The sequence below is a fragment of the Rhinopithecus bieti genome, unplaced genomic scaffold (assembly GCF_001698545.2).
Source record: "Rhinopithecus bieti isolate Rb0 unplaced genomic scaffold, ASM169854v2 scaffold_37555, whole genome shotgun sequence".
NCBI classification, from domain to species: domain Eukaryota; kingdom Metazoa; phylum Chordata; class Mammalia; order Primates; family Cercopithecidae; genus Rhinopithecus; species Rhinopithecus bieti.
In genome coordinates this window covers 1,170,201-1,183,716 of record NW_016815947.1, presented here as the reverse complement: position 1 = coordinate 1,183,716, position 13,516 = coordinate 1,170,201, and the positions used below count along the sequence as shown (strand labels likewise).

Genomic DNA, 13,516 nt, shown 5'->3' with positions numbered 1-13,516 from the left:
TTTTTTTTTTTGAGACAGGGTCTCGCTCTGTTGCCCAGACTGGAGTGCAGTGGCTCAATCTCAGTGTACCTCACTCTCTGCCTCCCGGGCTCAAGTAATCCTCGCACCTCAGCCTCCCTACCTATAGGTATGCACCTAATTTTTTGTAGAGATGGTTTTTTTTTTATTTTTGATACGGAGTCTCACTCTGTCGTCCAGGCTGGAGTGCAGTGGCCGGATCTCAGCTCACTGCAAGCTCCGCCTCCCGGGTTCCCGCCATTCTCTTGCCTCAGCCTCCCGAGTAGCTGGGACTACAGGCGCCCACTACCTTGCCCGGCTAGTTTTTTTTTTTTTGTATTTTTTTAGTAGAGACGGGGTTTCACCTTGTTAGCCAGGATGGTTTTGATCTCCTGACCTCGTGATCCGCCCGTCTCGGCCTCCCAAAGTGCTGGGATTACAGGCTTGAGCCACCGCACCCGGCCGAGAGGAGAATTTTTAAAAGGAGCTTTGAAGCTGGAATTGACAGCTTTTCTGAGTAATGGGATGTGAGGGAGCAAGAGAGTTGAGGTTGCCGTTGTGATTTCTTGAATGAGCTATATGGGAATGAAGTGAAGGCATCTTACCTATATAGGCTGTCCAGGCAAAGGAGGGGTTCCGGAGTGAGCAAGGTGCCCATGCGCCACCCGGGTGGAGCTGTTATCCGTATTACCTCAGAGTAACCAGCAAATGGCTTCCAGGTACGGATGCCACTCATGCGGAGCACATTGAGACCATCAAAGCCCGGATGTACGTGGGACTCACCCCAGACAAGCGGTTCCTCCCTGGGCACCTGGGCATGGGACTCGTGGAAGGTAAGGGAGGACAGAGTTTGCAGTGGGTAGTGGGTTGTGTCACCCAAGTCCCTGAGGGTCTCAGGTGGGCCCTCACTGAGCTCGACTCTTTCCCTGCAGGTTATGATTCCATGGGCTATGAAATGTCTAAGCCTGACCTACGGGCTGAGCTGGAAGCTGATCTGAAGCTGATCTGTGATGGCAAGAAGGACAAATTTGTGGTTCTAAGGCAGCAAGTGCAGAAATACAAGCAGGTTTTCATCGAAGCAGTGGCTAAAGCAAAGAAGTGAGTCCTTAAAAGAAATAGAGATATGGGGTCTTACTATGTTGCCCAGGCTGGTCTTGAACTCCTGGTCTCAAGAGGTCTTCCCACCTCAGCCTCCCAAAGTGCAGGGATTACAGGCGTGAGCCACTGCATCTGGGCCAGTCAGAGTTCTTAACCCTCCCAGGTTCATCCTCACCACTGGCCTCCTGCCCTAGGGGTTCTCCACATACCCCTTTCTTTGGGCTTTCTTCTCCAGTTCCTTTACAACTCTCCGTAGAGCTTTATCATTATAGAAACAGTAATCGGAACAGTCTCCTCCAGTTATTCTGAACTATTGGCTTTAGAAATACCATTCTCTTGATTTTAATTATCTTTTTTTTTCTTTTCTGCTTTCATTACGTGACAAATTAATTATCTTGAGTTAGGCAACAAAGTCTTTTAAATCAGTAAACCCAAGTGCTGGAGTGTGATCCATTTATTTTCTGGAGCATTTAGAGGTGGATATTTAGCAAGCAGCATGTATGTATTTTGTTAGAAATGATGTGTTTTCTACTTATGATACTATGATTTATAATAAGATACATATATTTGGACGTCATTTTCTGATTCTCTTGGAATTTTGTAAGTGCTGTGTCTGTTGTACACAAATGAGATGACTAGTGGCTGAGGGCTCCTGGGTAGCCTCAGGATCGGTCTGGCTGTCAGAGAAGCAACCCTGTGATTAGAAGGTTGGTACTTTGAGTCCCACCCCTACCTCAGGAAGAGCAGAGGGGCTGGAGGTTGAGTTGATCACACGTGGCCAGTGATTTGTCAATCATACCTAAGTAATAAATCCTCCATAAAATCCCCAAACAAGGGCTGGGCACGGTGGCTCATGCCTGTAATCCCAGCACTTTGGGAGGCCGAGGCAGGCAGATCACGAGGTCAGGAGTTCAAGACCAGCCTGCCCAACATAGTGAAACCCCATCTCTGCTAAAAAAAAAAAATATATATATATATACAAAAATTAGCCGGGCATGGTAGTGCGTACCTGTAGTCCCAGCTACTCTTGAGGCTGAGGCAGGAGAATTGCTTGAACCTGGAAGGTGGAGGTTGCAGTGAGCCGAGATTACACCAGTGCAGCCCAGCTTGGGCAACAGAGTGAGACTTCAAAAAAAAAAAAAAAAACAACAACACCGAAACAGTTGGGTTTGGGGCACATCCAAATAGCTGAACAGGTAAAGATCCCGGGAGGGTGCGTGTTTGGGAGGGTGCGTGTTTGGGAGAGGGCATGGAAGCTACTCCTTCCCCACATTCCTTGCTCTGTGAGCCACTCTGTTGAGTTATTCAAACCAAGGAGGGGGTTTGGGGAACCCCAGGTTACAACCAGTCAGTCAGAAGCACAGGTCACAGCATGGGATTTGTGACTGACATCTGAGGGGATCGGGGGGAGCAGTCTTCTGGGACTGAGCCCTTAACTGTCAGATGGATCTCCAGGTGCATAGTGTCAGAATTGAATTGAATTAGAGGATGTCCAACTGGTGTCTGGCGGGAGAGTTGCTCGGTGTGTGGGGAAAACTCCCACACATCTGGTGTCTGATGGGTGTTGTGAGACTGTAATAGTAAGTAACAGTTTGTTATTTCCTATTCTTCAGACTACCCCATGCTAGTTGTGAAAAGGCAGGCGTGAGCTAGTTTAAACTTAATGCAGACAGACACTCCTGGAGTTTGTACATGGACCCTGTGCAGTTTTACTTTTTTGTTTGTTTCTGGTTTTTTTTTTTTTTTTTATTTGAGACGGAGTTTCACTCTTGTTGCCCAGGCTAGGGTGCAATGGTGTGATCTCGGCTCACCGCAACCTCTGCTTCCAGGGTTCAAGCAATTCTGCCTCAGCCTCCTGAGTAGCTTGGATTACAGGCATGCACTACCACGCCTGGCTAATTTGTTATTTTTACTAGAGATGGGGTTTCACCATGTTGGTCAGGCTGGTCTTGAACTCCCAACCTCAGGTGATCCACCCGCCTCGACCTCCCAGAGTGCTGGGATTACAGGCGTGAGCCACCACATCCGGCCCAGTTTTACTTTTTAATGTGGGCTGGTGACAAGCAGAAGCATCTGCCTGTATCTGGACTCTCCTCCCAGGAGTTGGTTTGGCACCAGGGCCCATGGTGAGCTTAGTCTTCTCTGTTTGCCATCTGTTCTCTGCAGGAGGCCTGCGGCTCACTGACTGGCTGGTTCCCAAGGTCACGCCTGTTGTGTGCACATAAGAGTGTTGTAGGTGCTTTTGCAGCGATTGCCGGCTGATGGGTGTCTGTCTTTGCCTTTTCTTCAGATTGGATGAGGCCTTGGCCCAGTACTTTGGGAATGGGACAGAGTTGGCCCAGCAAGAAGAGATCTACCCAGCCATGCCAGAGCCCATCAGGAAGTGCCCACAGTGCGACAAGGACATGGTCCTCAAGACCAAGAAGAACGGCGGGTCAGTGCGTCGCCTTCTGCCCCCACCTCTGCTCCCCAGCACCTGCAGTGTCAGCCACAGCTCGAAAGGCCCTGCCATTTCACTCCATGGAATCTTTCAAGGCAGGCCTGTGGTTGCCAACCTGCAGGCAAGGTGTTGACCTAGAAGCATAGCAGGATGGGATCAGGCCTTTGAGGTGTAAAGCACTATGGGAATTCAGAGCAGGTGGACAACCGAGTGATAGTGGGGTTTTTTGTCCCCTGTGGATAGGACATCATATACCCAATGTGTAACACATGGAAGAGCATGAGCTTCAGATCTAGGTAGGTCTGGGTTCAAATGCCACTTCTGCTGCATATAAGCGGTGTGGCCTGAAGCAAGTTACTTACCTGCTTTGAGCCCCAATTTCTTCTTTTGTAAAATAAGGTCAGTACTCACAAGACTGTGTTAAGGGTGAGGATTTGGTGAAAACGGTCAGGACTATATATATAGCACATTGCCTGATGTGTTGTAGATACTCAGCAGATACTACTCTTCTTCTCTCCTATTTTAGTTCTGAATGGGGCCTGAAAATCTACTTTAAATATAGTAGATACAAGTGGGCAATTTAGCCTCACATCAGGTTGTTCAAGCCAGTGGCTGGCCACTGGAGGAAGTTCACAGGGAAAGACGTGTTGGAGGGGTGGTGGCCATCATCAGGTGCCGTCCCTCACTGGCATGTTGCAGGGTGGTGCTCTGTAAGCATTACCTCATCCCATTCTCATAACTACCCTGCAAGGCAGGGATTTTTATGCAGCTTAGAGGACTGAGGTGCTTGCTTAGAGTCAAGCAGCTGTGGTGGGCAGCAAAGGCAGAGTTTGAAACCGGGTTTATACCGCCTTTCTCCATCCTGCCTGACCCACCTGGGGCTGCTGCGGTCCTTGCTGCTGAATAAGAAAGGAGGTTTCTTGACTCCTCACCTCCAGCCATCATTAACCTGGCTGGCCCAAGTGAAGAGAAGGCCACCCACGCTCTCAGAAACAAGAGGTCTGCAGGCCAGACCTGGAAGAAGGTGTCAGGGCTCAGGTCACTCACAGACAGAAGCCAGTGCCACTCTAGGCTTAGCCCAATGACTGAATGGGCATATATTTCAGCACTTAATAAATGACATTGATGGGTTTTCCTTACCATTGGTAGGTTATTGGATTAGTACTCTTTGGAATATAAGGACAGAGAATAACTACTTTTGTTTTAGCTCTGAATTTTCCACTTCTCTGAATTGGAGAATTATTATTCTTTTGTTCTTCTGTTATTCTTTTGTAATGCTTCTCTCAGTTACTCCAGAAGGTCAGGAGATTATCTTGTGGGATTTGCCACTCCGGTGTTTATCTGATAATTTCCATTTCTGAGATTGTAAATTTCTTATTTAAATGGTTGGAGTTCAGGGCTTTTTTTTCTTCATAGTGTACCCAGGCAGACTCATGAGGAATTTGTAAATCACATGCATATTGGCTAGTCAAACCCTAACGTTTCATGACTGCAAGGTGTTGAAAAACATTGGCCAGGAGAGACAGGGATGGGATGGATTGGGTAGTGGATGGGGCTCTGTCACAAACAGATGGGTTTCCATTCCTGGCTCCCGTCTCCACACGCATTCGTGTCTCTGGGCAGGTTTCCAGCCCACATCAAGCCACCGTTTACTCACATGCAAACTGAGGGGCTCCCTGACACTGCCCAGACTTGACACGAGGCAGAAAGGCAAGAATGTGTGAGTGCACAGCACAGAGCCCCTGGCGTCACCTTGGTTGGTTGTCGGTTTTCTAAATAGAAAGCAGGGTCAGCAATAGCTGCTTTGTGCTTTTGGGATGTGAGAAGACTCATTTTCCCCAATCAATTCAATATGAGTGCTTGTGTATCCAGTTAAGTGTCGTCCAGAAAAGGGAATGCTGTCCTCGGTCAGCTGAGAAAAGGCTGCTTCAGCGGATGGCCAACAGCTGAGAGCGTCCCCTGCACTCCTACCATCTGACATGGCACCTTGTCCCCAGGTTCTACCTCAGCTGCATGGGTTTCCCGGAGTGTCGCTCAGCTGTGTGGCTTCCTGACTCGGTGCTAGAGGCCAGCAGGGACAGCAGTGTGTGTCCAGTTTGTCAGCCACATCCTGTGTACAGGTGAGCTGGGCGCTTGAGTCAGGCGCCTCCTCTGCAGTGTATACACCACGGCGCCCATCTTTCCCTTGCTCCTGTCAGAACCCAGAGAGGAGTGTCGGGGATTCCACTCAGGCCCTGCAGGCATGTAGCTGTGTTCTGCAGCAGCCAGGTTAGCAGGCCTGATCCGGTTCTGTTGTGTTCCACGCTGTCACTGCTTTGGCAGGTATGACCCTGTTTGCAGTAGGCCATGGGCAAAGAACCATGAAGGCCTCTTTCCCTGCCCTCTCCATATAGATCATTGCTACACAAGGCTTAGGAAATTATTTGCATATTAAAGACAACATCCAAGCTTGGGCTATATAGGAAGACCCCATCTCTAAAAGAAAAAATTTTTTTAAGACAGAGTCTCGCTCGGTTGCCCAGGCCAGAGTGCAGTGGTGCAATCTTGGCTCACTGCAACTTCCGCCTTCTGGGTTCAAGCGAGTCTCCTGCCTCAGCGTCCTGAGTAGGTGGGATTACAGGCATGTACCACTATCCCTGGCTACTTTCTATATTTTTAGTAGAGACAGGGTTTCACTGTGTTGGCCAGGCTGGTCTCGAACTCCTGGCCTCAAGGGATCCACTCACCTCGGCCTCCCAAAATGCTGGGATTATAGGTATAAGCCGCTGCGCCTGGCCAAAAAATTTTTTAAATTAGCCAGATGTGGTGACACGTGCCTATAGGCCCAGCTGCTCAGGAGGCTGAAGCAGGAGGATCGCTTGATCTCAGAGGTCTAGGCTGTGGTGAGCCATGATTTCACCACTGCTCTCCAACCTGGATAACAGCCAGACCTGTCTCTAGAAATAAATGAATAGCCTGGGCACGGTGGCTCAGGCCTGAAATCCCAGCACTTTGGGAGGCCAAGACGGGTGGATCACGAGGTCAGGAGATGGAGACCATCCTGGCTAATAGGGTGAAACGCCGTCTCTACTAAAAATACAAAAAGCCAGGCGTGGTGGCAGATGCCTGTAGTCTCAGCTACTCAGGAGGCTGAGACAGGAGAATGGCATGGACCTGGGAGGCAGAGCTTACAGTGAGCCGAGATCGCGCCACTGCACTGCAGCCTGGGCGACAGAGCAAGACTCCGTCTCAAAAAATAAAATAAAATAAATGAATAAATAAATTACTTAAGTTCCTCTAGAAAGTGCACAGCCCTAGTACAAGACAGTGGTTCTCAAACCTCTTGGTCACCAGACCCCTAACACTCTGAAAGATCATTGAGGAGCCCAGAGAGCTTTTGTTGTTGGTGGTTTATCAGTACGTACCATATGTGAAATTAAAGTGGAAACATCTTTTAAAATATTCAATAATTGGGCCAGGCACAGTAGCTCACGCCTGTAATCCCAGCACTTTGGGAGGCTGAGGCGGGCGGATCACGAGGTCAAGAGATCAAGACCATCCTGGCCAACATGGTGAAATCCCGTCTCTACTAAAAGTACAAAAAATTAGCTGGGCGTGGTGGCGTGCGCCTGTAGTCCCAGCTACTTGGGAGGCTGAGGCAGGAGAATCGCTTGAATCCGGGAGGTGAGGGTTGCAGTGAGCCAAGATCACGCCACTGCACTCCAGCTTGGGCAACAGAGTGAGACTGTCTCAAAAAAATTTTAAAAATTATAATAATTTATTTCTAGTAAATGCATTGCATACTCCCGTAAATACCATGTTTTTGGGGGTAATAAAATACTTATTTTCTAAAGCAAAATAATAATGACATGAATGACATTGTTTTACATTTTGCAATTTGTATGTCTGGCTTAATAGAAGAGAGCTGGATTCCCATATCTGCTTCTGCAGTCAGTCTGCTGAGTCATTGCATGTGCTGGCACCTCTGGGAGACTCCATTGTATACACATGGAAGAATAAGAGCAAAATAGACATAACCTCTCAGAATTTTTTTTTTTTTTTTTTTTTGAGACAGAGTCTTGCTGTGTTGCCAGGCTGGAGTGCAGTGGCGCAATCTCAGCTCACTGCAACCTCCAACTCCCAGGTTCCAGAGGTTCTCCTGCCTCAGCCTCCTGAGTAGCTGGGACCAAAGGCACGTGCCACCACGCCCAGCTACTTTTTGTATTTTTAGTAGAGATGGGGTTTCACCATGTTGGTCAGGATGGTCTCAATCTCTTGACCTCGTGATCCACCCACCTCGGCCTCCCAAAGTGCTGGGATTATAGGCGTGAGCCACCATGCCCGGCCTTAGAATTATTATAAAAATTTTTGTGTGTGTTACAGAGTCTTCACTGTGTCACCCAGGCTGGAGTGTCGTGGCACAATCTCAGCTCACTGCAACCTCCACCTCCCAGGTTCAAGCGATTCTCCTGTCTCAGCCTCTCAAGTAGCTGGGACTACAGACACACGCCAGCATGCCCAGCTAATTTTTTTTATATTTTTAGTAGAGACAGGGTTTCACCATGTGGTCAGGCTGGTCTCGAACTCCTGACCTCAAATGATCCACCTGCCTCGGCCTCCCAAAGTGCTGGGATTACAGGCATGAGCCACCATGCCCGGCCTATAAAATAGTTTTGCATTCTCCTTGAAAGGGCTCAGGCACCCTGGAACCACACTTGGAGAACTGCTGATATAGAGGCATGGAACTTCTCAGAGGTGTTTTTATTTTAGTGAATTACTGGCATCTTAGATTTCATCTGCACTGCTTCCCACTGTCCACTCCTGTGATGACTGGCAAGGGCTTGTGGTGGGCTGACGGAGGGCCTCACAGGGGACTTGCGTGGGCTTCCTGATGCATAAGGAATGGTGGAGAGAGGCCTAGGGCTAAAGCAGCCCTCAGTGGACTGAGAAGCTGGCACCTGGTTGTTAATGTTTTTTCCCATCTTCTGGCCTCACTAGGTTGAAGTTAAAGTTTAAGCGCGGTAGCCTTCCCCCAACCATGCCTCTGGAGTTTGTTTGCTGCATCGGTGGATGCGACGAGACCCTGAGGGAGATCCTGGACCTGAGATTTTCACGGGGCCCCCCCAGGGCTATCCAGCCCTCTGGTCACCTGCAGGCTAGCCAGTCCCTGAACAGGATGGACAATAGCCAGCACCCCCAGCCTGCTGACAGCAGACAGACTGGGCCCTCAAAGGCTCTGGCCCGGACCCTCCCACCACCCACGGCTGCTGGTGAAAGCAATTCTGTGACCTGCAACTGTGGCCAGGAGGCTGTGCTGCTTACTGTCCGTAAGGAGGGCCCCAACCAGGGCCGGCAATTCTTTAAGTGTAACGGGGGTAGCTGCAACTTCTTCCTGTGGGCAGACAGCCCCAATCCGGGAGCAGGAGGGCCTCCCGCCTCGGCATATAGACCCCTAGGCGGCTCCCTGGGACGCCCCCCAGGCCCAGGGATCCACCTGGGTGGGTTTGGCAACCCTGGTGATGGCAGTGGTACTGGCACATCCTGCCTGTGCAGCCAGCCCACTGTCACACGGACTGTGCAGAAGGATGGGCCCAACAAGGGGCGCCAGTTCCACACGTGTGCCAAGCCGAGAGAGCAGCAGTGTGGTTTCTTCCAGTGGGTCGATGAGAACACCGCTCCAGGTGAGGCAGGGAGGGGCATGGGAATCCCTGCCTTGGGTTTTCAGGTATCTACCTCAGAGACTGGGGACAGCAGAAAGAAGGCAAGATAGGGTCATGGTGGGATTGGGAGGGGCACCTGGGCTGCCTTGCACCTCTGTTTCCTCACTTGATCACTTTCAGCAAGGTGATGATTGTACAGTCCTCATTCCAGATTAAAGGGTAGCTACCAGTAATGGTGTCATTTGCCCTATGCCTGGCACTATGCTAAGTATACTTCCTATGCATCTTCCATCCTCATCGGGTAAGCATTATGATCACAATTTTACTTTTAAGTGAGAAAGGTGAGACCCAGACACATGAAGTGGGCGTTGCTCAGGGTCTCATAGCAACAGACACCAGAATGAGGACATAGGCCTTCCCAATGGCCTTGTGCCCTTGCAGCTGTCGTGACCCTTGGCAGACCATGAGCATCAGCCTCATTTCTATTTTTTTTTTTTTTTGAGACTGAGTTTTGCTCTTGTTGCCCAGGCTGGAGTGCAATGGTGCGATCTTGGCTCACTGCAACTTCCACCTCCCAGGTTCAAATGATTCTCCTGCCTCAGCCTCCCACGTAGCTGGTATTACAGGCATGCACCACCACGCACAGCTAATTTTGTATTTTTAGTAGAGACATGGGTTTCACCATGTTGGTCAGGCTGGTCTCAACCTCCTGACCTCAGGTTATCCGCCTGCCTTGGCCTCCCAAAGTGCTGGGATTACAGGCGTGAGCCACCATGCCCGGCCCAGCCTCATTTGTTCAGATGAAGACACCAACCCCGATGATATTTAGGAACCTGCCCAGGGTGACACAGCTTGGGTCAATGTCCGGGAACTGGGTGTCATGAGAAGTGGCACCTAGACATTGCATCAAGTTGAGTGGTGTAGGTGGAGGCATTTTGAATGGTTCCTCCTGCTCCAGTGCACAGCAGAGCTTAATTAAGTAGCTAAGAATGACCCAAAGGCCTAGTGGGATCTTTGGAGTTGTGCGAATCTGGTTCCAAAGCTCAGCAGTATAACCTTGAACAAATGACTTAGCCTCTCTGCCTCAAGTTTGCTCAACAAGATGGTCCCTGCCTACATTCATAGGGTTCCTGTTTTAGAAAGAAGTTTAGTCTCAGACTAACTATGATTCTTATGCATGTATCACCAGCCCAGCATGCACAGAAAGAACCCAGAGGCTTGGTAAAAACTATGGGACTTGGAACTAGCTACCAGTGCCAGTGGGGCCCAGAGATGGCCATTGCGATGAGAGGCCCACATTTGAAGTGAGATGCAGTCTGGCCTCTTGTCTCCCCACTTGGAAGGACATGGTATCTGACCCCCAGACTGGCTGGCTGACTGTCCTGGGTAAATGGACAGCTGGTCTGGAAAGGCCCATTGAGGGACAGGAAGGGATCCAGAGCTGGACTTTCCTGCATGAAGGTGGGTCACAGGTTGCTAGTCACAGGCTTCTTGTCTTTCCCACCCTACCACACAGATCAGCTTGCTTGGGTTTCTGCCTCTGTAAAAAGCTCAGCATGAAGTGATGCCAGTGTCCACTCACCAAGCGAATGTGGGATGATATCGCCAGGAGCTTAGGATTCTTGAGGGAGAGGTGTCAGGTAACATAAGGCAGAAGGCATATCGCACCTCAACCTTACAGAGTTGGACACAGTGTGAAGGGAGGCTGGCCGGTGGGGTGTATGTGGCTGTGTAAAAGTTGATTCAGCCGGCCGGGTGCAGTGGCTCACGCCAGTAATTAAGCACTTTGGGAGGCCGAGGCAGGCAGATCATGAAGTCAGGAGATCGAGACCATCCTGGGTAACACGGTGAAATACGGTCTGTACTAAAAATACAAAAAATTAGCCAGGTGTGGTGGCGGGTCCCTGTAGCCCCAGCTACTCGGGAGGCTGAGGCAGGACAATGGCGTGAACCCGGGAGGCGGAGCTTACAGTGAGCCGAGATTGCGCCACTGCACTCTAGCCTGGGCGACAGAGCCAGACTCTGTCTCAAAAAAAAAAAAGTTGATTCGTCCATATCGTCTGCTGCTACTGTTTTTTTTTTTTTTTTTTTTTTGAGACAGGGTCTTGCTCTGTTGCCCAGGCTGGAGTGCAGTGGTGTGATCACAGCTCACTGCAGCCTCCCAGGCTCAGGCATCCTCCCACCTCAGCCTCCCAGGTAGCTGTGACCACAGGCATGCACCACACCTGGCTAATTTTTATTTTTATTTATTTATTTATTTATTTTTTGAGACGGAGTTTCGCTCTGTCGCCCAGGCTGGAGTGTAGTGGCCAGATCTCAGCTCACTGCAAGCTCCGCCTCCCGGGTTTACGCCATTCTCCTGCCTCAGCCTCCCGAGTAGCTGGGACTACAGGCGCCCGCCTCGTCGCCCGGCTAGTTTTTTGTATTTTTAAGTAGAGACGGGGTTTCACCACGTTAGCCAGGATGGTCTCGATCTCCTGACCTCGTGATTCGCCCGTCTACATTGTTTTAGTCAGGGTTTCGCCATGTTGTCCAGGCTGATCTTGAACTCCTGGGCTCAAGCAATCCTCCTGCCTCGGCTTCCTAAAGTGCTGGCATTACAGGCATGAGGCATGAGCCACCGTGTTCAGGACTTGCTACTTCTTTTTTTTTTTTTTTTTTGAGACGGAGTCTCGCTCTGTCGCCCGGGCTGGAGTGCAGTGGCCGGTTCTCAGCTCACTGCAAGCTCCGCCTCCCGGGTTCACGCCATTCTCCTGCCTCAGCCTCCGGAGTAGCTGGGACTACAGGCGCCCACCACCTCGCCCGGCTAGATTTTGTATTTTTTTAGTAGAGACGGGGTTTCGCCGTGTTAGCCAGGATGGTCTCGATCTCCTGACCTCGTGATCCGCCCGTCTCGGCCTCCCAAAGTGCTGGGATTACAGGCTTGAGCCACCGCACCCGGCAGGACTTGCTACTTCTACGTGTCAGTTCTAACCTCAGTCCTTCCCTGACTCTCCCCACAGGGACTTCTGGAGCCCCGTCCTGGACAGGAGACAGAGTAAGAATCCTGGGGTCGGAAGCCAGAAGCAAAAGGTCCCGGGCCAGTTCCTCAGACACGGGGTCCACAGCAAAGAAACCCCGGAAATGCAGCCTTTGCCACCAACCTGGACACACCCGTCCCTTTTGTCCTCAGAACAGATGAGCTCAGGGTAGGGTAGAGCGTGCCACTTTCTCAGACCTGTCTCCTTTGTGTTGGGAAATGAGTTAACCAGGACCAAGTGGCCATTTAGTGTCCTGGAAACTTGGAGGACAGTGTTGGCCTTTGGAGTCGGGCCTTTTTGTGTTAAGGGGCACAAGGTCCAGACCACTGTGGAGCAGGCCAGCTCTGTTGGACAGTGGCCCTCTTCCCAAGCCTCAGAAGTGACCATAGCCACTGCTGAAAAGTCATGCAGCTGCTCCCTCGGACCCCCCGAGGGTGGTTGCTGTTAGCAGAGGATTGGTGCAGTCCTAGCTGAAGCCCACTGTGTGCCAAAGGAAGAAGCTCCCAGGACTGCTTCCTTCACCTCCAGAAAGCCCCAAGTGAGCCGGCAGCACTCATGGGGCAGGCCATGTCCAGGCTGCCCAGGGCTTCTCTCATAGATGTCCTGAGAAGGACGGTGTAATACAAGGAAGTGGCTGTGGTAACACTGATCCCACAGAAGAAGCTTCATTCCCTCTTTAGTTAAGCCAGGACACCCAGAATTCATTGCCTTAATAAAGAACCCAGGCTGGGTGCAGTGGCTCACGCCTGTAATCTCAGCACTTTGGGAGACTGAGGTGGGTGGATTGCCTGAGCTGAGGAGTTGGAGACCAGCCTGGGCAACACGGTGAAGCCCTGTCTCTCCTAAAATACAAAAAATTAGCCAGGCGTGGCGGTATGCGCCTGTAGACCCGGCTACTCAGGAGGCTGAGGCAGGAGAATTGCTTGGACCCAGGAGGCAGAGGTTACAGTTAGCCGATACTGCATCACTGGACTCCAGCCTGGATGACAGAGCGAGACTCAGTCTCAAAAAAAAATTTTAAATTAAAAAAAATAAAAGAATCCAACCCCAGCGGGGCGTGGAGGCTCACATCTAATCCAGCACTTAGGGAAGTCAAGGCTGGAGGATTGCTTGAGGTCAGGAGTTGAAGACCAGACTGGGCAACATAGTTAGATCTTGTCTCTATTATTAAAGATAAAGCCAAGCACAGTTATACACGCCTTTAGTTAGTCCCAGCTGCTCAGGAGGCTGAAGTGGAAGGATCCTTTGAACCCAAGAGTTTGAGGCTGCAGCAAGCCATGATCACACCACTGCACTCCAGCCTGGGTGACAGAACAAGACCC

The 13,516-nt window shown here is 50.6% G+C and overlaps 1 protein-coding gene across 3 annotated transcripts in view; it reads left to right on the top strand.

Moving 5' to 3' along the window:
- The window catches only part of TOP3A (DNA topoisomerase III alpha), a 42,948-nt gene extending 29,705 nt beyond the window's left edge, over nt 1-13,243 (top strand). For all 3 annotated transcript variants that reach the window (XM_017854202.1, XM_017854203.1, XM_017854204.1), the window contains 6 exons: nt 717-830; nt 930-1,095; nt 3,386-3,529; nt 5,533-5,655; nt 8,513-9,195; nt 12,177-13,243. In XM_017854202.1, the coding sequence (XP_017709691.1) occupies nt 717-830; nt 930-1,095; nt 3,386-3,529; nt 5,533-5,655; nt 8,513-9,195; nt 12,177-12,355 (1,409 nt within the window). In that variant the 3' untranslated portion in view covers nt 12,356-13,243. The remainder of the gene's footprint in view (nt 1-716; nt 831-929; nt 1,096-3,385; nt 3,530-5,532; nt 5,656-8,512; nt 9,196-12,176) is intronic.
- Nucleotides 13,244-13,516: the final 273 nt, after the last annotated feature.